This window comes from Branchiostoma floridae, chromosome 16 (assembly GCF_000003815.2).
Source record: "Branchiostoma floridae strain S238N-H82 chromosome 16, Bfl_VNyyK, whole genome shotgun sequence".
In the NCBI taxonomy this organism is placed as follows: Eukaryota; Metazoa; Chordata; class Leptocardii; order Amphioxiformes; family Branchiostomatidae; genus Branchiostoma; species Branchiostoma floridae.
The window spans coordinates 4,249,719-4,274,884 of record NC_049994.1 but is presented as its reverse complement, the minus strand read 5'-3'; the positions used below and the strand labels follow the sequence as shown (position 1 = coordinate 4,274,884).

Here is a 25,166-nt window from a genome sequence, read left to right as displayed (position 1 = left end):
TCTTACCACATATTTTTCTGGAAGTTGTACAAAGAGAATTCTCCTCATTTCAATGATTCCACAATGTTTGTAGACAGAAGTTTTGGAGAGAATTTTCTCCATGAAAGTTTCATTGCCTCAGAGTCCTCTTGGAAACTTTTACACACCAGAAATTTCATTTCACATTTCCCTTGAAACTGTGTCTATGTTGTAAGACATTCTGGTTACAAAATACATAAAAAAGTTAAAAAAACTAATTATGGTTCTTTCCCAAACAAAACACCCAATAGAAATGAAACCCATTTTTTCAAAATATGGTGTTACATAGTTTCCAGGAGTTTTTTTGGTGACGCCTCAGGGGCGAGCCAAATGGTATATTATTGTTGTTCAATTGGCAGGTTTGGTCTTCAAAACAACCAAGGATGCTTTACTTCCCCTTGGCCTTTCTACTGATTTTCTTGGACTTGTCGGTGGTCTTGGGAGGTGGCTGGGCACCGGCCTGGATGTGACGTCCGTACAGGCTGAAGAAATCAAGCAAGCACCAAAATTACACGAGAAAGGTACTAGTAACGTTTGCGAGCATATACATGTACAGTATAAGGTTTAACTTTACATGCTCTAGTCTAAAAAAATACTGCTCTGTTTGTTTCTACTCAAACACATTCATTTATATGGTGACAAGCCTCTCCAGCTCTGTCCTACCACTTGCTACATATATAACAGAATTGAACACCACAGGGTATCGCTTCTTTACCAGTAGCCATGGTGACCGCTGCCTGGTCCAGAACAAGGTCATTAACCTTATTTGTTTTTAGAAGAAGAAATGGAGCAAAAACAACATTATTCCCACCCACTCACACCACAATGAACCCCTACTCTTTTTGATAAGTGTGATGGGTTCTTTAATGTCTTCGAGGCGTGGTTCTCCTTAAATAAGGGACCTCTATTTAATGTCCAATCCAAGGTATGTCCATAGTAAAAGATGAGTAGTACTACTCATTCACACCTAAGTTGAGTGAGGATATTTGTGTCAAGTGTCTTTCCCAAAAGTGCAATATTGCTACCTGTCAGGGATTTGATCTCAGTACCTCCAGATTCTCAGTTAACAGCCCTAATACCAAGGCCACCATTTTGTCTACCTGTTACCGTATGCTCTAGAACAAACTACGTACTTTTTAAACTTTTCAAAATTGAAAAGGTGCTACAAGTTGTTGCCAAAGTTGGGGTGCATACTTTATTTGAGATTATTGCATGCTCACGATAAATGGTAAAAAAGCCTAAAATAAAGAAAGATAGAGGTACGCTTCTAGGAAGTTTTTTTTGTAATTTTATGGAAAAGAACTTGCAGAAAACATCATAAATTTGAATTCATCCAGTTCAAGGTCTGTTCGAAATTGGTAGGTGCGTACTTTATTTGAGCTTTTCCATTTTACCTTTCAGTCCCACAGATCTGTCTGAGACTTGCCCCAAATCAGGGATGCATATTTTGTTCAAGAAAATACAGTATGCAAAACAAAGACAGAGACACTTACTACTTGTAGGTGTCGGACCTCAGGTACTCCAGCAGGTGAGACACGCCCACCTGCAGCTGGTCAGCGATGGGCGCCACCCACGGGTTGTTATCTCCCTTAAACACCATCTTAGGGCCAGACAGGTCAAGCTTACCTGGTGGGGGCAAAGGTCAGAGGTCATTGGTGCATAGGTCACAGGTTAGAGGTCATTGATGCATATGTTACAGGTCATCGGTGGATGAGGCCTAGGAAAAAAATGTTGTGTTTCCCGTTTCCCTACCTACACTAGAAAAACCTGCCAACCCTAGACTTTTTTGGGGTAGGCAGTGGAGTCATATAGCTTCTAGTAATAATTTTTATTCAGCCTGCTTCCTATTGAAGTAAAAACACTGCTTGTCCTATCTAATGAAGGATAAATGTATCCATTACGCACAACATTCAAGTTTGACATTGAAAGACACTTGGTGTCCTCATGCATTTCATCTTACATGTTCAACTGTATTGTAATATGTATCACTAGAGGTTTGGCCAGCCTAAAAAAAAATTACAAGAATAAAAAAAAGATGATCCCTTCCTACCGACCTTATTTTTCAAGACTGAAACAGGAAACACAACATTTTTTCCTCGGCCTCAGCAACATAATAAGCAACAAAAAGAACAAGGTGGAGTGCGGAAATGAGTCAGCGAAACATTGGTGCATTACATAAACTTCTGAAGCACAGTAAAAAATTGAAGTATTTCTGCACTCTTGTCTTGCTTGATGAAACTGCCTACAGTGTAGAAATGCCCCCTACCAATTTCCGGTGGAAGTACAGTCAGCCTGTTGCCCTGGATGTGGAGCTCCTTCAGCCTCTCCAGGTTGCCAACCTCCATGGGCAGGGCGATCAGGTCGTTGTCTCTCAGTACCAGCTGAAGAAGAAGGTCTCATTCATTAACATGAAAGTTCATCTGTGTTGGTAGAACATACAACACTGGAAATAATACTATACGAACTTGCCCCTCTAACTTTTCGGACGGACTCCGTCGACCTTGTTCACAGAATTACCCTTCTATCACCTGCAGTAACATCAGGAACACACTACTTTTGCAGGAGGAGGTCATAAGTATCAGAAAGTTTATGTGGCCCCCAGGACATTCTATATCTTTAAACAAAGTTAAAATCCTAGATTCAAAACAGGATTTCTTTACACAAGGAGTGAAGAAGGCAGTGCACATTAGAGCCCACCGACCCACTATCAACAGAGACGGGGGGGCGACCTAGACTTTCTGATACTTTCTGACCCCCTCCTGCAAAAGGTTTTTCCAGTGTTGGATGTAAATTATAAGCATTTTTCTATAGAATAATCTTATTTATTAGTTTTTTTACTGCAATAAAAGTTATGTAAAAATATGCGTTTTACATGGGCCCATTCAAAATGATCCTACAGAAAACCTCCTCAAATTATTCATTCTTTGTAGAGCACATTTTACCTATATCATGCTAAAAAAATTGCTATTGGCCAAATACTATACATTTTTTGTTTATAGCAATTACAAACTACAATTAGTCAATCCCCGCAAGAAGCACGTTTTTGCTGTTGGCGTACAACCGCACATCATCATCATCATCGGTCGACGTGATCGCACATGTTTGCACAACTTAGAACCCAGAACCTAGCGCATGGCTATAGAACATTGCCTGCTAATTTGTATTCATTTACAAACAAAAATCTAACATTTGAGGTCAACTGAGCTGGCCAAGGGAATTTCTCACCATTAAAAACATACGCACGTGCAGCCGTATGACTGTATATTTGTTTGTTATGTAAATGTACTTACGATCTGTAGCTTCATGAGTTGGCCAACTTGGGGAGGGAGAGTTTCCATGTCATTGTCTCCCAAGTACAGAGCTCTCAAGGATTCTGGGGGAAAAGACAACAAAGATGGTGACTTTACAGTGTGAATAAGTATACAAAGCTGATTGCTTAAAGGTTCCCTAAGCTCCAGAAGGGAGTGTTATTTTCCAATATATTGTGTATCAATGAATACAAAAACAACCAACTTTCTGCAGAATTCCACTTGTGGTGAAATATGTGATGTGTCTTTTGTAAAACAATATGATACTGACTAACCCCATGCAGACCCTTCCAATGTATATTTTCACCATACATGTACATATGACAGGTCCTTTGGTGTGAATATTTTCGTCATTAATGAGGGGCGCTAAGCATACCAAGAAGGCTACTCGTTGATAAGATATCAAAGAATACATAACAAGACAATTTTTTCTTATGGTCCCCTGAAATTATCTGTGAAACCTAACTTTTGACAGGCCTTATTGACAGGATATATTGTATTCAGCCATAGGCTGGGATTGCTTCATTTAATAAGAAGGTTCTGGAACAGTTTAGCAGAATATACTGAAAACTTTTTTATCTATTACAAATAAAACCCCTTTCGAGATTAGGGCTTCTTTAAAGTACTAAGTACCATGAATAGTTTAAGGTTTTAAGCATAAGACCTCACCCAACCATCATTAGTATTGTGAAATATATTGTTAGTCTTCTTAGCTTTTCTTTTAAGGCCCGATCTAGACACATTTTTTCCCGATGTAGCCCCATCCGCCGATATCGGCCCCGGGCGCATCTAAACACATTTTGCAAATGGTAGCGCGGGACATCCGCTCGTAGCACGGGACACCCGCGGCGCGGAAAATTCGTGACCCCTTTTGACCTCTGGTGAGTGGTGACACATCCCGCGGATTTCAAAATGGCGGGAATGTCGCTAGCTTTTCCACTCGTTATCAATCAGGAAATGTTCTTTCTGTATCTCATGCGCGTGATCTTAAACATGAGACGCCATGCAAGGGTAGGGCGCAGGAGGCGATTGAGATACAGGGAGAGACGACAGCGGCCGGCTAGAGTGAACGCAGCGTTCTTTCTCGCTGCCCTGATTGTGGTGGAGGGTGGAGAGCCTGTACACCGGGTGTACCAAGGAATCCCGCGTCCTTTTGGGATCTTCTCCTCCGACCATACACTTATAAGAAAGGCGGTTTCTGCATGGCTCCATGTGCAACGGGAGCGCCCAGCTTTTCCCTCCGCCATCTTGCTCTCCCGCGCTAAAATACCACTGGTCCCGCGTTATATGCTAATGAGCCCGCATTAACAGTAGCTATATGCTAATGACCTTCGCGAATTCGGGGAGCATCTACACGCGCACAGAACATGTCGGGGACCCCTGCTAAGGTATCGGTAAGGTATCGTATGATGGTCCGGACCATTCGGGAGAAATTTTCCCGATATAGTAATGGCGATATAGTAGTTGCATCTAGACGCTGAAAAAAAGCTGTCCGCAAGAGGTTGTAGGCTCGCCGATATCGGGAAAAACTGTGTGTAGATTGCGTCTAATACATTTCATTTCTTCACTGTTTATGTTTTCAGCAAATAGATAAACAAATAAACAAACAAACCCAAGTAGAAGAAGTTTCCCGGCAGACTCTTCTCCGTCAGGTTGTTGTAAGTCAGGTCCAGAATCTCAAGACTTGGGAAGGAACCAAACCCCCGAGGCAAGGAGCTTAACCTGTTCATTCTGATCACAGAAGAAAAGATTTGAAGACATAAAGTTGATGAAACACAGCACACTGTTTCATTTCTAAAATTACATTTGTACAAATCTCTTCAAAAGCTCTGTATTCTGCAAAACCTTTCCATATCACTACATCATTTGACACACCTTTGTACTAGTTGTAGTGCCTATACTAGTGGCTAGGGATGGGTAGCGGCACGGTGTACAGTGTTTTATTCTTGTTGGATTGGTCCAGAAAAAATGGACCTGCAAAAAATCAGAGGACCGGTTGTTGGACCAATTCGAACAGAAAATGAACATTGAAGGCATTTATGTGTTTTTGACCTTACAGCTCCAAAAAAAGAACAAGAGTGAAGTACAGGAGAGTTAGTGGTCATTTTATCAAGCTTCTACGGTCAAACTTAGTCTAAAACTGAGGCAGTTTGTGTTGTTTACATAAAGATAGAATTTTGAAATGTCAATGGATGTTGGATACTCCACCAAACAGCATCCTTTGTAGCAACATGGAGCATTGTTTTGAGTATCACCCATTCAAAAGTTTTCACAGATAATTAGGTCCAGGTCCAGGTCCGGGTTCAGGTTTAGGTCCGGACCTGGACCTAATCCTCTGACTGTCTGAACCTGAACCATACCTAGACTTGAATTTTTTGTACCGGTACCCATCCTTATTAGTGGCATACTAGTTTCCTTGCTGTTTCCATAGCAGGGTATATTTTCTTACAGGGAGGGGTTGCTAGCCCTTCCTCTTTTAAGTGCTCGTGGCATCTCCTCAAAAACGGGACCTCCATTTTATGTCCCCTCCTAAATAAAGACAGACCAGTGCAGCCCCAACTGAGATGCCCAAGGATTGAACCATGGTCTCCCAGTTACCAACTAATTGGAACCTGCAACCACTTGAGCTACAGGGACAGCTCAGTACCATTTCATGTGTAAAATTGTACTTATTATCCATGCCAACTTACCCCAGGTTCAGATGCTTCAGTTTGGGCATGTTAGACAGTGTAGTCGGTAGTTCCTGTCAACATAAAAACAAAGATTTAACACAAATGTGTAAACAAAAACTGCAAACAAAGCTAGATGACAGTAAAATCATTGAAATATCATTTCATTCAGGCTATTGGCTATGATTTATACTATAGAAAGGGAGTCCAAACATGGGATGATTTTTAAAATGTACAGATCAGTATTCTAGCCAACCTGAATTTTTTTCTGTCCCCTGGATTTTGAATTTGGAAATCCTACATATATATGAAGTGCCGAAGATGCAACAATACTAGGGGCATCTGGGAGCATTGTCCCCCAAGAAAATTTTAAAATCTAGCCCCTCTGAAATGCTATTTTCTGCATTTTGCTGGGCAAATTCTGCTGGTAGACTATCCTTGGTTCCATGGCATCTGGTTTAACATCTTAACAAAACATGCCAATTTTTGTCTATCATAGAGGACGGAATGGGCAAAATCTATGTCTAATTTCAGCAGCAAAGTACCGTGAAAGGAAGTACAGACAAAGGACAGATGCTGGTTAGAACCCTGGTACTACTACAGATGAACAACAGGTACCCTATTAGCTAACAGCCTGATGATTTTCTATGTACAAATTCCAGACAATTCCTGACCTCGATCTGGTTGTTAAACAGGTTGAGGATCTCCAGGTTCTGCAGTTGTGCAATACTGGGGTGTACCGCTAGGGGAGAGAGAGGGAAAATCAAATTATTAGACTCGCAAACTTGATGTACAATAAAAATGATATATGATAATTTGTATATGATAAATCATTTTCGGTATTCAATTGTATTCGTTAGTTTGGACCATTGTACTAAGTTGCAGTGCCTAGTGGCACTAAGATTACCAAGTTTCCTTATTTTTCTATCAGCAGGGTATATGTTTACAGAGAGGGGACCCAGGTTGCTAGCCCCTCCTCTTTAAGATTCTCAAGGCACCTCCTAAAACACTGAAAGATGGGTGCACCTCAAACCAAGATGCCCTGTACAGCATTGAACCGGGGTCTCCCAGTTACCAAGTAATTGGGGCAGGGTACTCAACTTTGTCTGTGAGGCTGCTAAAATTAAGCAACAGGGACATCCCTACAAGAGCAATACAGACAAATGTATTTCTTTAAAAGAAATCTGTACATATCATCTTAGTCAATCTAATTAGTAAATCTACAATTTACAACAAAGCTTTCAGATGTGGGCTTGCAAAATTACCATCTACACAACTTAAATACCCAGAAGCTATGCTAGTGCATCTTTGGTATGTTTCGAGTCATCGTGTCAAGGTAATGACAGGAAAAATACCAACCAATATATATCTGTCAAAATCGTACTTTAATTAGTTAAAAGGACTTTTTTGGTCAGAATGTGTCATTTTGTAGTCCCTAGTATCTTGCCATTTGTGAAAAATGTTGCATATCGTAATCATGGATCAGATATTTGTGATAATGATGCCAGGTGCATGGACAGCTGCAGTATAGGGGGGTTTAGTCTATTGATGCAATTGCCTGGGGGTATAACAGCGTCTACAGTTGATTGTACATAAATCCCATTACAACAAAAACAAATGCAAAACAAGAGATAGAAGACTTGTACTGCATTTGATCCAAAACAGAATGTCTTTTCTTTGTCAAATGTTTCCTTTATATATCATAAATTAAAATGTATCCAGTTCAAGATGTATGAAATATTGGTGGAGAACGGGCGCATAGTTATTTGAGTTTTTTCCATTTTACGTTTCAGTCCCATATATTTGGTCTGAGACTTGCCCTAAATCAAGGATGCGTATTTCATTTGGGGTGCGTACTTTAATTGAGAGAATATGATAAAAACATTTACGATTGATTTGACAGTATTAACCTGCAAGTTGCACTGGTAAAAGTGACAGAATTTATTTATTTATTTTTAGTTATTTCGGGTGTATTTAAAGCCAGTAGGTACCCAATGTGCATGCCCTGTTAAAAAGATAGAGAAACACTCACCATGAAGCTTGTTGTGGCTGGCTGTCAATCTCACCAGGTTGGAAAGTTGTACTGTAGGAGAAAAAGATTTAACATTTCTTAAAACTTAAGTTAAAATATAGACAGACACACACGTATAATAAGTACTCACAAACACACTATCTATTTATCTATCTGTCGACCTGTGTTCGGGACTAGGTGAGTACATAGACTATAGAGTACTTCACTCCACGGGAGCCTATCACTCACAGTATCAAGTATTGCTTTTTCTAAGTTCTCTATTTGAATCCAGTGTCTCTAATTAAAGTGTCAGTCTTCTGCAATGCACTTGGCCTTTTGGTTTTAACAGAAGAATGAACGAAATCTTTTTCTGCTTCGCTCAACATCAATTTTCCGCGAATTTTATGCAATGGTTAATGAGCTTCTTGAGATGTACTTTCAAACACACATGAACGCACACACTTTCAAACACACATGTACGCGAACACACAAACACAAACACACACACACACATGCAAACACACACAAACACATAAATTGCAAACACACACACACACTCACACATGCACATACACAGACACATGCAAACACACACAAACACATAACTATGTAATGATACATTGCAAACACACACACACTCACACATACACACACAGAGACACACTGAAATTTTTCCATCAATTCTCCATCAATTATCATTCAGAGTAGACATCATCTAAGTGACTGTCTTCTTTCTATCGATTTAACTTGTTTATGACTAAGCCCTCCTTTTAGAAATAATTTTAGAGCCATTCATATTAAAGGGGTGGGGCTGTGAGTTGAGTCAAAAACAACTCATAAAAATAACGTTAAGAGAGGCGATTTACGCTCCAGCAATAGATTTGTATTCTTGTGGGTTAACAGAAGCTTTTTCTATCAAATGAATAGATGTTGCTGTTTTCTAGTTTACAGGATAGTGAGGGGGAGGGGGGCGTAAATAAGGTCGCATTCCGCCCATAGTTGGGCCATATATGAACAACAACAGCACTCACAAAGTCCCGGTACATCTAGAAGATTGGTGATTCCTTTATCCACAAGCTCAAGTTCAGTTCCTCCCGTCCTCTCCTTACAGTCTTCGACTTGCTTCTTGCCCGCCTTGGACATCTTGAAGGGAAAAAAAGAGTGAAAGTTTGAGAAAACTCCCAAGGAAGTAGGCCAGACTTGAAAAACCGGAAGTGGCGGTTTGCTCCCCCAGTCATCAAAACCTTCCGCACGAGACAGAAAATAATACCTCGTATTTGTCAATTCTTTTAAAGATAGCGCCTAGTGATAAGCAATACTAAATATGTTTCAAATATTTGGTATAAAAAGCTTATTCTAGGATGTTTATTTTTGGACAGATTGTCATGTATGTTCTGAAATAAAAATTAATACACAGGTTACAAGGTGAAAAGGCCAAACTAAGGTTAGAGGTTAGTGGGTGTGTTGGTACAGAAACGACCCTAGCGATTTATGACAGAAACGCAGTATATTTTTCGAGTGGAGTCTCACTGAAAAAAATTGTCCAATGGCAAAAACCTCTACTTGGTGTTAGATAACGTTATATCCATCCATATCTATAAAAGTGTGTGATATTTGCCGTACGCACAATCAGATATAAAATGTTGACAGTTTTAATGAAAACCTTTACTTCGCTGACATGAATACTAATTACGTTATAATCACGTTTGTATTGAAAGCGTAATAAATTATTTACGATGTGCATGTGTATAGAGTTACCTCCAAAGTGGAATTGACATATGCACGTACTTCAATGCAAGAGAACAGGCAAAACATGGAAACCTTTGCATGCGGAATTTCAAAGAAAGCATCTTTAACCAATATAACAATAACCTTTTTTTTTAAATTATAACGTTAATATCAATGAAGAAGTTCCGGGACAAGGGAAAAATTAATAACGATTATAAAGACTCGCATACTACATGTTTAACTGTAACTATTTTCAAATGGTTGAATTTAGTTTTAAGCTTTATAATTACCAGTATTTACCCACCTTTTGTGTTTGTTTATAACGTTATAATATTGCATGCACGGTAATTTGGTAAACCGCCTCATGGCGTAACACACCTGTTTTTTTCTTACTGAAGAATGCATGCTGCAATCGGAAAAATTCATCTGACAACACTCACATTATGAAAGACCACTACTCTTTTGATAAGCGTGGTGGGTTCTTTTAATAGCGTGCTCGAGGTTTGGCTCTCCTCAAACACGGGACCTCTATGAAATGTCCTTTCCAAGGATGACTACTTTTCAGGTATTTCAAAGATGATGCCGAGCGCAACAACATGTTAACAGCATAAAAAGTACATCGCAGAACTAGCCATATTGTCCCTCAGCAAGCTTCGAGTTTTAAAAGTATGAAAGATGAGATGGGACAGTACATAGTCTGTTCGTGACCTTGTGTCATGTCAGCTCGGATGACAGTGTCGGGTGTTGTCATGACCTGATTGTTGCCGGATATAGCCGCCTCAACCAAGACCCCCAAACGAACCCTTTTAGAATTTCAGCAATCGACCAAGTGCACATCCAACCTTACATTCTCTTTAGTTTACAAAGGCCGTCGAATTACTTATAAAAATCTTACAAGGAGACCATATAGAAATTCTGAATAGCTTCACGCTGATATTGCAACTTCTGGGTTTAAATGAGGAAAACTACATGGCCATATGGGGTCTTAGATTTGTCCTATTCGTGCCATCTTCTTACAACACCTGTCACTGCAAATGTTACACTGTTTGTTTCCCCTTATCATCACGCAATTCCATCGGTTTCAAAAGAAATAAACATCCGAAAAACATCAAATATTTTCTCTAAAACTTTCGTATGAGATAATACCAAGCTTGCTGTACTAGTACTTACCAGTCTACTTCCATAATTCAGCATGGTTCGTGGTCGCTTCGGAACACCTCACCTCAAGCAAGCACACGAATCTAAAACCGTCTATGGCTGAGGATGTTGCAGGTGGTCTTGACACTCTTTCGGAAAGTCCCAATTTCTAGTCTTGTCCAAACACATACACGCGTACCTGGATTTGAAACCAATACCATACAGACTTAGACACGCCTATGCACCAACGATGTCAAGCAGATCCACAGAAGATGGCAGAATTCCAGAAATCCCAAAAGACTTCTTAAGTTGTCTGAAGACCCGGAAATGCTCACAGACTTGAAGACGAAGAAACTGTGACTGTACCGAAAGGCGGATTGGAAATTGGAGCGGGACAAAATGGCGATGGCCCTAGAGAGCTAGTGATAGATACTATCTCCGCTACGCAACGGTGGTATCAAATGTTCGTTAGGTCACGTCATAGACTTTGATCCGTGACGGTGGCGTTGGTCAGGGTTAGGATTTGGATTGAGTTTAAAGTTTGGAGCCAGGTTCAGTCTAGTATTTATAACGTTATACATGTATCAGTCGCTATAATTAGCACTTTCGGTGCGCAAGCACGTCTACCGTCTGAAAAGCGCATTTAATTGATAAACGTTACCCACTGGTGCTATTTATATTTACTTTAACGGAAGAAAACAATTGCAAGCTGTTTTTGCTCTATTTCCTCTTCTCCATCCAAATACTGGGTCAACGACCTGGACCAGGGCAGGCGGATGTGGTCATGGTTACAGGTAAAGTTACCACGTACGCTCAGTGGTGTTCGATTACTCAATGAATGAATGAAGACCTTTATTGTACATTCATACCCACTGGGTTTAGTACAGGTCACAACAAATGATACAACATGATATAATGATACAATGAATCTACACTACTCAAGGATCGTATTCTACTGTGTACATTCGGCTTCTTCTCGTTTCTTTGTGATATTGAAAATGTAAGAACAGATATGCTTTATAAGTAAAGGCTTGTCTAGATTCATTAGGAATATAAATTTGTCTATATTACTTAGTTGTATGAAGTGGGGGAACATGGATTCTATTAGTCTGTAGAGTTCAGCTCTCTCTTTCTTGTACAAACTACATTCTACTACAAAATGATGTTCGTCTTCTAACTTATCTAGATTGCAGTATCTACGTAGCAAGTGGTAGGACAGAGAAGGTGGCGCTGGTCACCGTATTTATGGATTAGTTTGAGTACGAGTAAACAGAGCAGCAGTTTGTCTGCCTAGACTCTAGATCATGTGAAGGTTAATGTAAATACTACCTTTCTACTATTTCAGCGTAATTGTTTCTTGGTCAAAAACGAATAGTATATGTGCTTGTACGATGTAGTATGTACGATGTAGTTTCACATAATGTATTCAGCATCCTTTGACAATTGTATTAAGTAAATTTTCGGTTATACGCTACTTACAAAAGTAGGGTAGGTAGGCAGGATTTCAATTGTAGACTTTGACTAAAGCGATCCAAGAATACTATAACAATGTAAAACTGAACTGCATCAGAATACTGGCTCTGTAAATGCATTTAAGTTCGCGCGGATTTGATTTCGCGGTAGCGGGAAAAAGGACTGTTCGCGGTACGTGGTTTTACGTTGGCGGTAGCACCATGCACTGTAGTCTCTTACTACCATGGAAAAATGTTCGCGGTGGTTTTGTGTTCTCCTTGAAGTGGCCACCGAGATAATCGCGATCATAAAACCACATCGAACATTTCTACATTTACAGTATTTTCAATACCATATTTCAATCACAGAAAAGTGCATTTTACGAGTACATTTCTACTTTGCAATAGAAGTGTGGGAAACGAATTGGAAAACGATTGTACAGCGTTTTAACCGCTCACATTTCCGAGGGATTTTTTTAATGTCCCTTGCCAGTGGTTGAGAAAGGAAAGCTGAAGTCGAAAGGTTTTTGATAAGGTTGGTCTGGTAATAGAAATTCAAAACACAACGATTTTTCCTAGGCCTAGGGATTTCAAAATCACTACTGAAATAAATCTAATGGCATAATGCACTGTTATCATAATTCACAATTTTCTATACTGTCAGGGATGATTGATCTCGGTCAAGATCAAGGCCCACCAAAGAACTGGCGGGTTGCAATACTTAGATGGAACGCTAGAGAGCGCTTTTGCGTACACACAGCCCATGTCCATACAACCAACAATGTGTACTCAAACTACTACTACTACTACCATGACGTGGCACAGGTTGAGAAAAAACATTCAGACCGGAAGAGTTGGGGTCGACTAAACTAAAAGTTTCGAGCTTAAATTGTTCCACGTCGAGGAACTGCTGTGAAATATAAGGAAAGTGATCTCGATCCAGTTTTAGCTCACTATGAAGAGCTAGTCTTCCACTGGTCTTGACAGAGAGGACAGACGCTATGTACAGTATTTACAGGTTCATTGTACCGTGGAAATTCCCCTAGCTCTTTTCGACAAGCACAATGAACAGTGGACCACGGCTTAATGTCCCGTCCTAAGGACTGCAACCCTTTCCGGTAGCGTGCATGTCGGTTGAGCGACACAGCCGGAATAGAACTCACGGCCTCTAGTTCCAGAGGCAGGGCCGCTAACCACTGGACTACGCGAGCTCCATAGAGAATATACATTTCTCTGGAGCAACAGGAACTTGAAGACTATGATATATCGATGTCCAATGGCGAAAGTGTTGCCCCCGTTGCTCCTACTCCTAGACCCCGTTCACACTAAAAAAAATGAAGCGGCTTCAACGTGGAAGCCGCTTGATCCGGATCGTTTTCTTGAGTGTGAACGCTCCAAGCGGCTTGGATTTTCACCGATCCGGCTCGTTTGCAATCCATCCCTGGGAGGTAGTTTGAGACACTTGTGAACAAGCCGCTTGGCTGAAATCGCGAGTGTGAACGCAACGCGGGATAGATTCTATGCAAATTTCCGATTTGCCCCCTGTTGGAGGTTATATATCCAGGTATCGGGAGCAGGAACACACGCCACACTGACAGGTTTGCTCACATTACTGATTTTTGTGCCCAATGATAATGTCTGGAAAGATTAAAAAATCGCTGTAGGGTCAAGGCAAGTGGAATGGGAAGCAAACAAAGCTTTTTTTATCACGCGAAGAGAGAGGAAACACAGCAAGCGAAAACAAAATCACAAAAAACAAGCATATCTTTGAACAGCTTTCTCTCTGGATCATGATATAAGACTATTAAGAGTGGGTTTGAGAAAACCTACAAACAATGTTGTAAAAAAGTACCTGAAGTCCAGGTACGGAATTGTGTGCGATTAATCAGATTGTCTGAAATGAGTGTGAACGTAATTTTTTTGAAGCGGCTTGCACGTTCAAGCGGCTTCCGCGTTGAAGCCACTTCATTTTTTTGAGTGTGAACGGGGTCTTATACTCGCTCAGCGGGCCATCTGCAAGCAGGTGAAACAAAGGGCACACCTGTCCCGTAAAGTTTTCACCTTGGTTTTCATCAGGAAACAACAGCAGGTGCTACTGGGAATGAAGAAGGATGGGTTTGGAGTGGGAAGGTGGACCGGATTCGGAGGAAAGGTGAAAATCGGGGAAACCATCGAAGAAGCAGCGAAGAGAGAGCCTGAGGAAGAAAGCAGCTTGAGAGCGGATAGTCTTCAGAAGGTTGGCGTACTTTTGATCGAGTTTGCAGGGAATCCAGTCTTGCTGGCTACATATCTTCTACTCGACGCTCTTTACAGGAGAGTCCAGGGAAACGGATGAGATGCGACCCAAGTGGTTCCCTCTGGAACACATCCCCTATGACTCTATGTGGCCAGGCAATGGTTCCCCGTTTTCCTCAGAGGGGCCAAATTTGTTGCATATTTCAAGTACAAAGCTCACAACACCATACTGAAGGGCTACATACGAGAACTGGACACACTACCATGGTGATTTACCGTAAATCTGGAAATGTAGCAGTGGTTTTATTGTCACAGTGCCTCTCTAACTAGTTACGTCTATGTTAGTCAATTAGCTGTGGAGTAGGCATATATATTTACATATCAAGGGCTGTCCAACTAGTTCGTGGGTATTACAAATGACTAGCCCCGCGGACAAAGCAAATAAATTTGACATGGACAGAATAACGAATTAATAAAGACCTTTATTGTACATATTTGCTCCGCCGTGTCAAGTAAATGTTTAGTTAGTATATATTGATTTATTTGCAAATCCATGGCGGGTTTTCTTCTTGAGCAGGATTGACGGTACATTTTCTATGTCCTTGATGCCAAGCAAAATATCACAAATTTGCTTCCTAATGCTACTGCATGCTGTTATCTTTCTATTTGCAAGGTATAAATGGATCACACTAGGCCTTGTTCAAACAGAATTATTTTTCCTGATGTTTTCCATCATCACATTTCATGACTAAACTTACAACCTAACATAAGAAAACTACAGTAACAGAATGTTATTAGAAAACTATAGACTAGCAGATGTAGCTAAGTTCCATTGTTTTTATACTTTTAACTTTAAAAATCCAGTTGATACTTGTCTTTAACATAATGTTATGTTTGTATATAGCAACAAAAGTACATGTATACCCCAACTTATTATCTACTTAACGTTACAATCTTATTCTCATACAACTCCTTGCAAAAACGAGACAATGCTATATTGACATAATGATCTGAAGTATTAGCTTGTATGATATTAACTAGATTTTTTATACTGTTACATTACAGGGCTCGAAATTCATTTTTAGGATTAGGATTCACTGGTGCACCCAGCTTAAAAAATTGGGTGCACCCAAAAATTTTTGGGTGCACCACTTAAATTTAAGTAGAATATATAAAAAAAATAGTAACAAAACTTACTTACAAGCTTTCAAATTCTTAAACAAGTAACATGACAGACATTTTTATTATCTATCTAAAACTTAGATGTCAAGAACATGATGTATACTAGTATACTTGATATCTTTCCAAACATAAACCTAAGAAAATATTGGGTGCACAGTTCCAATTTTGGGTGCACCTGGGTGCACATGCACCCAGTATTTCGAGCCCTGCATTAGAATAGATTAGTTGTTAGATATTTGCAATAGTATATAGTTCAACTCCCATGTGTATACAGATTGACATACATTGTACCTGTTACAATTGTTGTGCCATAAAGTTCTTCCTCTGGCTCAGAATAGAGTTCTATTACTCTGAAACTTGCCAACATGCTTGGTTACCAGTAGGGCTGGGTATCGGTACAGCGTACCGGTACAAAACCGGTTTTTCTTATTGGACCGGTCCAGAAAAACTGGACCTGAAAAAATTAGGTAGACCGGATGTTGGACCGATTAGAAAATTAACAGATTATTTTATCAGCCATTCACACTTATTGGCGCTTGCAGGTGGAAGAGAATAACAAGAGTGAAGTATAGTAGAGTTTATAGTCATTTCTACCAAGTTTTACAGCCAATCGTACAGGTGCAGCTAGCGTTGTAGGATTTTAAAACGCCAGTGTAAGTCTGATACTCCACCAAACAGATTTCTTTGTAGTGAAATGGACCATTGGTATGAGTCATACTGCATCAGGTCCAGGTTCAGGTCCGGACCTGGACCTGATCCTTTGGACCTGAACCGGACCTGGACCTGAATTTTCTGTACCGGTACCCACCCCTATTACTAACGTTTATAATAGTGGAAGGAAGGGCACACTATAAAGATTTTAACACATCATTTTGACAGTTTGTGGAATAGTGCACTGGAAATAGTAAGAGAACGGGCCCTCGAGGGGGTAAGTATGGTCTGACTTGCGAGATCGTTAAACTGGCATATGAAACAGCCAAGTTCGAAACTTTCTTTAATGATTAACGATGTAATGTAGGAATCTAAAAGGTTTTATGTATTGCTGCATAAAAAATGAATATAAAAAACAAATGTTATTAACTAAGGGAACTAAATTATTTTGACGAAAGATACTAAAAAGCTTTCCAATATAATTGAACTGACTCTTATATTTCAGTAAGTAATTATAATAATAAGGTCACAGCAAGTTAATTTCATTGATGATACCATCGCGCTCATTAATTTTCACCAGAAAAAAACTAAATGCTTTCTTCTTTGGAGATGGTCAACATGACAACAAATTACTAAAATGAGCAAATATGTCATGTTAAAGCCTCATGATTGAACTTGCAGAAGGGATACTAGATACTAGTAGTTGCAAAAGTGGCACCAATATGGAAGCAATGGGTGTCATTGCCAAGTTGGAAAGTGTTACCAGTCTGCCACACTATTGCACTTCTTGAATACAGGAATGAATGCCTTGTTGGCCACGATGCCATGTTTTGTTCCCTTAAAAATATAGTCATCTTGATTGTTTTTTTTTTTACCAATCTTGTTCTTTTTTTTTGCACTGTCTCAATATTTTTGTAGCAGGCAGAGGATGTCATCAATAAAATGTACCTGTTGTGGCCTTAGTTACACTGAATGGTGCTTCAGTAAACATACAGTCATGTACTAGGGTCATTGTGTCCTGTTGTCTCCTATTGATATCATTCCATTTCCTTGTCAATGTGCCACAGGAACAGAATCATATGGCATGGAATTACAGAGGCGGCGGCACCATTTTTTAGTTGTGGGGGCGAAAATTTCTCATATCACTAAATCGAGGGCCGAAGGCCCGAGGCGTCGCGCCGGAGGCGCGACCCTTCTAGGGGGGTCCGGGGGCATGCACCCCCGGAAAAATTTCAAATCTAAACCCTCTGAAACGTCATTTCCTGTATTTGGAGAGACAAATTTTGCAGACAGACTAAGCTGAATCTAATTAAACTTCTAGTAGAGAAAACGATTTTTGAGGGCGACGACCCACGCACCAACATATTTTGCACTACGTCGTCGTGAGCCCCGAAGACGCAAGCCGCCGCAAGGGAGTTTTGGAGAAATTTTTAAATCAGGACACTTTGAATGCCATTTCCTGCATTTGAGGGAATCATTTTGCTTGTAAACAAATCTAAGTTTGATAATGAAATTTCTACTAGAAAAAGGTCGTGGGGGACGACCTCTCGTAGCATTTCCCCACCATGTCCAGTGCCGACGGCGCGAATCTTCACAAGGGAGGAAATTTTGAAATCTGGACCCTCTGAAACGTCATTTCCTGCATTTTCAGGGCCAAATTTTGCCAGTAGACTAGCGAGATTTGATGAAATTTCCATTAGTGACAATATACACAAGGGTTTCAGCTTGATTTTATGTGTTTCAGCTTATTTTATCGTGGGGGCGACGCCCCCACGACCTATTTTTTGTGGGGGCGGCCGCCCCCACTGCCCCCATGGTGCCGCCGCCACTGGGAAACACACTCTGTCAAACAATGTAGGACTATTCATGTAGCTGCTAACATACAATGTAGTACCAAAATCAAAATGTGACTTGTGGCTTTGTACATCAGGAATACTTAAGTATTGTGATGCAAGAAAAGTTGCATAGAGCCTTGTCCATGTTTCCTACATGAGTGAGAGACTGGTTTTCTGGATCAAGGCACATGACATCTGTATTTTCTTCACCAGTTGTATCATCATAGCCTCCAAAGAAGTAAACCTTCCCCTTAAATACAGTCATTCCACAGTCCTCTCGAACACCTGATAGTGATACTACCTCACTCCAGAGACCACCATCTTCACTGGGAGTGTAACAGTAAAGGGATGACTGTAACCCAGCCAGGTAGATAAGGCCATTTAGGACTGTGGCAATCGCACCGCAATCAGCTACAGCTACACCAGGCATGTCCCTCATGGACTGCCACTGTGAGTCTCCTGGGCTGAAGCGGTCCATGGTGGCTGTTCGCTCGTCTTTATCATTATACCCACCCATCACATATATGCTGCTGTCCAACACTGCAACTGCATGCTGAATCTTTGGCTGTGGGAGAGGAACACCTTCAGTCCACTTGTTCTGTCTTCGGTCATAGACCTCAACTGGATTTGGATTTGCATTGCAGGTCATGGTGAAGGATTTGGACTTATTTAAATTTTCATGTTCAAGCAACCCTCCAATGACCACCACTGCCTCCCTCAGACCACTGGCATGGCAGGGACGGGTGCGAGGGGACTCAATCTCTCTTGGAAAATGCTGGCATCTGCGAGCTTCTGTCATGACATCCTGACAAGACTTCCTTACGGCCTCGTTGCTCTCTACATTCTCCAAGAAGTATTGCTTGTCCATGAAGGGGAACCTGACCAGTTCCATCAGCTCTTTCATGTCCTCATTCCTCCCATCAGTGTCGTGGTTGATCCATGACGTCACTGCTGTGTACACAACTTCTTCTGAAGCATTGAGGTCATCAGATGAGATAAGTGTGACGAGTTGACCCTTAGTCGAAGAAAGAAACTCGGGTGCTTTGCTGAGTGTTGCAAAGTCCTTTAAGGCATACGACCTTGCTCTGTTCTCCAGGTCTGGGCAGGACAGAATGTTGCCTATGTGCATCATCTGCAGACAGTCTTTGGCACTCAGGTTGTTGGATATGAAACTCACACAAGCATCACGCACAGGTAGGATCTGGAAGAAGTTTGCCCCTTCTAGCAGTTTCACAGCATTGTCTTGTGTGATGGTGACTTTTGATGTGTATGCGTAGTCAACAAGAAGCTGCAAGGCACCAGGGCTAACTTCATGTATGGTTACTTTGGGCTCTTTGCTCTCACGGTGTCCGTTACAGAACATAGCACGGAAATATTCACTGCAGGCAGCCAGAACGTTTCGATGGCACGGAATCTCTTTTCCTGAGACACAAAGGACAACATCTGTCAGGAGGTTGTCAGATCGCAGTTCCTGTAAACCCTGCAAGAGGGCGCCTGCATGTGGATTGTGACAGAAGTCGAGTGATGTCTGTGATCCCTGTGCCTCTGCCATCATACCTCAGTCCTGCAAAACATAATGACTTATTGATCATTCATCCTCAATGTTGACTAGATTGTCTAAATTTAAGGTTCCGGGTCGGAGTTCAAATCTGACCGGAGTTGGCGGAAGGGTGGTGTAATAGGCCGGAAGTGCGCTGTTGTCTCCCTAACTTTTGCTCGCTATGGCTTGGTGATCGTTATAGCTGAGCATAGATTTGTCGTATTTTCTGAAAAGCCCGTGGGTTGTATTGTTTTTGTGCGAAGAGTAGTTGGTCGGCCAGCGAAACCATTTTTGTATTAGTCCGCTGCAACGGTGATGCGTTTTTTTCGCCTGATGACCCAAATAGCGGCGTTTTTCATGCGATTTCGAAGAAATGACGTCATCGGAGATTGCAAAAAAGTTATCACATGGAATTTTTTTATTTTCATTTTGCACAAACATGAAGAATTTAGCTTCTCTACCACGTAGGCTGTTATCCTTGGAAAATTAGTTTTTTCCAAGCAGCTTCGATCAAAAAAGTGTTAAAAAATGATAGTTTTCGGGTCCAAAATTAAAATTTTACTACATATTCTAACCAAAATAAAGAGGCAACAGACGGTACCAATAGGTTTGTCGGAAAGAGACAGTAAACGGCTTTCCGCCATATTGATTAAGTTTCGCGTCCTACGTTTACTAGCGGAACTGTAGCCCTTCGGCCTGAGGCTGCCCGCCAACCTACGAAATCGTAAAAGAAACTCCGGTCCGATACCTTAACTGAGATTTTTACCGAGAGAATTCTGCTCCAAGACCTGGAGCCGCAGTGCAGTCTGGGAATGGTGGTGAAATTCTCAACACTGACGCCTGGGGGCGCCATTCTACCATGATAAGTCCCAGGAAACGTGCTGCCTGGACAACCTCTAGTTGGGTTGGCCCAACAGTGATTGCTGGCGGTGGTGGTGGATTTCTCATGAAGCAAAGCACCATCACCATGCACTAATTAAATATGCAAGACTGTTCCATAGTAGGGACTACAGAGAAGGCTAGGACTAGCACCTGGGTTAGCTATGTCAGTCTACACTTTCTGGGCCCCAAGGGTACTAGCAGGCTGAGGGTAGTCAGCCCAACCTCCTGGCCCAGCCTTTTCCGTAAACCCCTTCATAATTTTATTTCTCTGCTGCGTCCTATCTATTACATCATTACACCAACATGTATTGCAATGCAGGTTTAGAGAGAAAGTTTGGACGTCATTTTGAAGCGACACTTTATGAGAAATAGCATGGTAGAGGACGCTGTTTGGGCAAGTCGGAGGAACAGTGGGGCCTGTCTTGTCAGCCAAGAAAGGAGGGCCCCCAAGGGGGGGTACCGACAACGCTCTACGCTAAATTCGGGAGGGCCGGCTACGTAATACGCTAAATTATGGACGCTTCATTACGCTCTACGCTAAATTACGAAGTTTCCAAATGCAATATGCAAATCTTTATCGTCTTTTGGCTGAATTCCACCGACGGCAGAACACGTGGAAGAGGAGATCTAACAACTTGAACTTATAATTCCACCAACAAGATTCAAACAGCTACTTAGACGATATAAAAGCGCCCGTCTTGCTGGCCAGAGGCGGCGACAGCAAATTTCTTATGTGACGTAATTTTCAGCACTTGTAGCATCGAAAGCGGAGGTGCGACAATCTTAGGGGCGTCCGGGGGCATGCTCCCCCGGGAATATTGTGAAATCTTGACCCTTTGAAACACTATTTTCTGCATTTTGAAGGGCAAACTTTGCTCATAGACTAAGCTAAGTTGAATGTCATTTCAATTAGAAATTCACATGGTTTTACTTTTAGCTTTGTTGGAGCTGTTGAGGACAACGGCCTCAAACATCATTTTCAGATATCAAGTGCTGAAACTAGTAAAGTCAAGTCAAGTCGCAAGGTACGTACGGGAAAATCTTAAGATTTGTACCCTCTGAAACACCATTTCCTGCATTTTGAGGGACAAATTTTGCTGGCAGACTTTTGCTCAATGTAATGACATTTCTGTCAGAGAGAAGTTTTTGAGGGCGACGAGCGATGGAGAGTCGTGAGCGACGGAGGCCCAAGCAGTCGCACAGAGGCCAAGGGCCGCTCAGAGAAAAAATTGAAATCTTGACCCCCTCAAATACCATTTCCTGCACATTTTGCTTGTTTAATAAGCTAATTTCGGTAAAGAAGTTTCTACTAGTTGGGAGGCGACGGTCCCGCAACATATTTTCACCATGTCCACTGCCGAAGGGGTGAGCCAATCGCAAGGAAGGTCCGGCGAAATTTTGAAATCTGAACCCTTTGAAACGCAATTTCATGCATTTTCACGGGTAAACTTTGCCGGTAGACTAGTTAAGTTTAATGAAATTTTGATTATGCTTTACGAACAATTCATATGAATTACGTTTTACGGTAAAATCCGGTTAGCTTCTACGTAATACGTTAAATTAAAGGGGCCAATATCGCTCGACGCAAAATGCACCGATTACGCTCTACGTTGAATTCGAGCGGTCCCGCTACGGAGTACGTAGAATTAAAAGCGCCGATTACGCTCTACGGAAAAGGGCTTTGGGGCCCCCAGAAAGCAATATTCCTTTCAACTTCAACAATTAAAAACGGAATGTTTGACAAGGGAGCCGTACAAATATGTTAATAGGTTACAGCAGTTGTTTCCTACCTCACGCTGCTAAAGTTCCAAAGAAGTCAACGAGTATTTCAATCGGAAATCCAACTTCACCGCTTGCGTCGTCTAGAGTCAGCGTCTGGCGAAGCTTCTCACAGCTGGAAGGAGAAAAGCGCGGGAAGTTTGTGAAAGTTGAAAGGTCATTCTTGGGATAGTTCAAATTATGCGGGGGTGGCAGTGTATAAAACTCGATGAAATGAAAAATGGAGATAATCAGATATAGTTTTGGGCGGAATTTCAGTTTTTTTTTTCGTCCTTTGACCTGGATATGCTAGGGTCTTGATGTTTTGGTGTCAGATAGCTAGTGACGTAAGGAATAGGTGATATATATTTGGGTCCCCTAGCATGTTGCTCTGGAACTGCAGCGGCGTTTTTTCTCAAAATCTTCTTAGGAGGATAACTGGACAAGGGAAGGACAAATTTAGATGCTATTTGGTATGTAGGTAGCTTAGACAGAGTTGTACATCATCAAGTGCAAATTATGCAAACTGGCACATAGTTTGCATAATTAATGAGGGAAATTTATGACGAATTCATTTTCAATTTGTAATTGCTTTGGGCAAAATGGACAGAACCTTTGGTCAGAGGCTACATTGTAGTGCTCTCAATCAGGGTCTTCTGGGCTGCTACAATGGCTCGGGTGGCAGGGAGGAGCGACACCCGACATAAGTCAAGTCAAGTCTCAATCAAGAACGTTATATTTCATATAAAGTCATTGAACCTGCAGTTCCAGCGCAAGCCTCTATGGGGCCCAAACATAGATCACTTTTTCCCTACATCACAAGCTATCTAACACCAAACAATCAAGACCATACCATGCCCAGGTGAAAAGATACGAAAAAAAATCGAAGTTCTGCTGCAGTACCAAGGTCACACACCAGGGGTTCCAAAATCGCTTAAAGTGGCTTAAAGTGGCTTTTAGCAAATTGTAGTCTGTAGTTTTCTTGCCAGTAAACATTTGGGAACTGTGGCGATTTTTGATGACTTTTTAAAGTACCGTATTTCTTTTCTTTCCAGATTCTTATAGGGGAAGTTAGAAATAAAATGTGTTTATAAACACACTTGTGCTTGTTCAATGTGTATCTTTATATTTACAATATGATGTTATAGGCAACCTAAGCAACATTACAGGGTTAAAAGTGGAATTCATCTGGATAAAGTACTTTGTGTAATATTGACTTCTACATCACTGTATTCCCACATTTACATCATTATTTCATAATTCAAGCCGTTAAAAATGGCCCAGAGACAAGTCCCACGAGGATATATCTTATTATTGGACACTCTCCCCCCTCAAATAAGGACTTGATCAGGAACCCTCGTGTAACTTTTTTCTGCACTGTTTTTAACGGCTCAATTTATAAAAAAATAATGAAAATGTGCTAAAATGGTGCATTAAATGTCAATATGATACATATTGCCTTATCCAGATTATTTCCACTTTTAATGCTCTAATATTGCTTAGGTTGCCTTTATACCTACCAGTGCCTTCGTGCAGTTTTAAGTTGTTTAGCTGTTTTTGTTGGATCACGACGGCTAGAATGTAAGGAAAAAGAAGAAAATTCCAACCTACCGACTAAAAAAGTTTTCATGGCTGTGATCAGCAACACAACATTAACTTTCCTAGGCCTTATCAACCTCGGGGTATGATGGGAACGGACGATAACATTTCCCTGGGGAGGGGGGAACCACGGACGAGAGAAGAGCGCCTAATATGGTAATGTTCACCGCAAACTTTGTGCGAATACTAAAAAGGCAAGTTTGTACTTGATTCATGAGATATTCAAGAGAAAAATATTTAGAAATGTCTCGGGGAGAATTTGGAGAATCAGTAAGTCTTGAAAGTGAAAATTTTTTAAAGTAGGTTTAAATTTAGCAGTGAGGATAGACACTTATTTAATGAATAGTCTATGTATCCTATGTGGCAGGGACTGTCATTCTCGTATAGGACTGTTAAATCATGGCGCGCGAAGATGTAGGGTTGATATCAATTAGTATTTTATCATGGTCAATACAGACCGAATGGGGCGATACAATGCTCAAATAGAGCCTCACTGAATGACGACAAACGTTAGCTGTTGTTGTTTGAAAATGAACTGCTAGGGGTCGCTTCAAACCGCGATTGCAGCATCGAATGACTGACTGAGCTAGTCGGGGTACAAAATGATGTAGAGATTCAACATTTCGGGACAAAAAAAAACTACATTGAAAATCACCCAGACCAAAATTTGATACTATGCGATTTCTTAACGTTGCTGTTATAGGGTATATAAATGAGTAATATGTAACCTGCATGAAAGTCCAGAATAATTTGCATACATACGCAATACGATATCATATGGCACACATGCATCCTTGGAAAAATATAGTAAGCTCAATAAGGGGGTTCGCTATTCAAAGTACGCACGTACAGGCAAATACATTGTGGGTAATATGTTAAAAGTGAAGGTCACTGAGACATAAACAAAAGACGTCTGAACATTGTTCTGCAAATTTAAACAATGGCTGAGACAAGATCTGTTAGTAGTAGCTAGGGGCCATTACCACCGTCACACACAATGCATTCCGTTGCGTATGCATACGTACGTGTAGAATCGCGAAACCTATTGAAGATTTTCCACTGTCTTACAACACCAAAGTTTGCTTAACTCGAATTTTCAGTCGCACTTACGTCGACCTCTGCGTCGACCTTCTTCAGGAGTGATGATTCAGTTACTCTGATC

At 41.0% G+C, this 25,166-nt stretch overlaps 2 protein-coding genes across 3 annotated transcripts; both read right to left on the bottom strand.

Moving 5' to 3' along the window:
- Positions 1 to 23: 23 nt before the first annotated feature.
- LOC118403206 (ras suppressor protein 1-like) lies at positions 24 to 11,181 on the bottom strand. The gene is made up of 10 exons (XM_035801786.1): positions 10,905 to 11,181; positions 9,038 to 9,149; positions 8,028 to 8,078; positions 6,670 to 6,737; positions 6,017 to 6,069; positions 4,939 to 5,057; positions 3,309 to 3,391; positions 2,285 to 2,399; positions 1,512 to 1,644; positions 24 to 500 (listed from the first exon to the last, which is right to left on the bottom strand). The coding sequence occupies exons 1-10, from the start codon at positions 10,926 to 10,928 to the stop codon at positions 407 to 409; spliced, it is 852 nt and encodes a 283-aa protein (XP_035657679.1). The 5' UTR covers positions 10,929 to 11,181; the 3' UTR covers positions 24 to 406.
- A 6,071-nt stretch (positions 11,182 to 17,252) lies between these two features.
- Positions 17,253 to 22,596, bottom strand: LOC118403690 (kelch-like protein 24). 2 transcript variants are annotated; one of them, XM_035802466.1, is made up of 3 exons: positions 22,438 to 22,596; positions 18,222 to 19,789; positions 17,253 to 17,476 (listed from the first exon to the last, which is right to left on the bottom strand). In XM_035802466.1, the coding sequence occupies exon 2, from the start codon at positions 19,778 to 19,780 to the stop codon at positions 18,317 to 18,319; it is 1,464 nt and encodes a 487-aa protein (XP_035658359.1). In that variant the 5' UTR covers positions 19,781 to 19,789; positions 22,438 to 22,596; the 3' UTR covers positions 17,253 to 17,476; positions 18,222 to 18,316. The 2 variants fall into 2 exon arrangements, with proteins under 2 accessions (XP_035658359.1, XP_035658360.1); XM_035802467.1 differs by having other exon boundaries at positions 17,253 to 17,480; positions 18,226 to 19,789.
- Positions 22,597 to 25,166: the final 2,570 nt, after the last annotated feature.

Bases quoted from the DNA above. Each gene is read 5' to 3' on its own strand.
- LOC118403206 (XM_035801786.1), bottom strand. From the start codon at position 10,928: ATGCTGAATTATGGAAGTAGACTG. The intron at 9,150-10,904 runs GTAAGTACTAGT...TTTCCCTTCAAG, and splicing joins TGAATTATGGAAGTAGACTG to ATGTCCAAGGCGGGCAAGAA. The intron at 2,400-3,308 runs GTAAGTACATTT...CTTCTTCTTCAG, and splicing joins AACTCATGAAGCTACAGATC to CTGGTACTGAGAGACAACGA.
- LOC118403690 (XM_035802466.1), bottom strand. From the start codon at position 19,780: ATGATGGCAGAGGCACAGGGATCACAGACATCACTCGACTTCTGTCAC.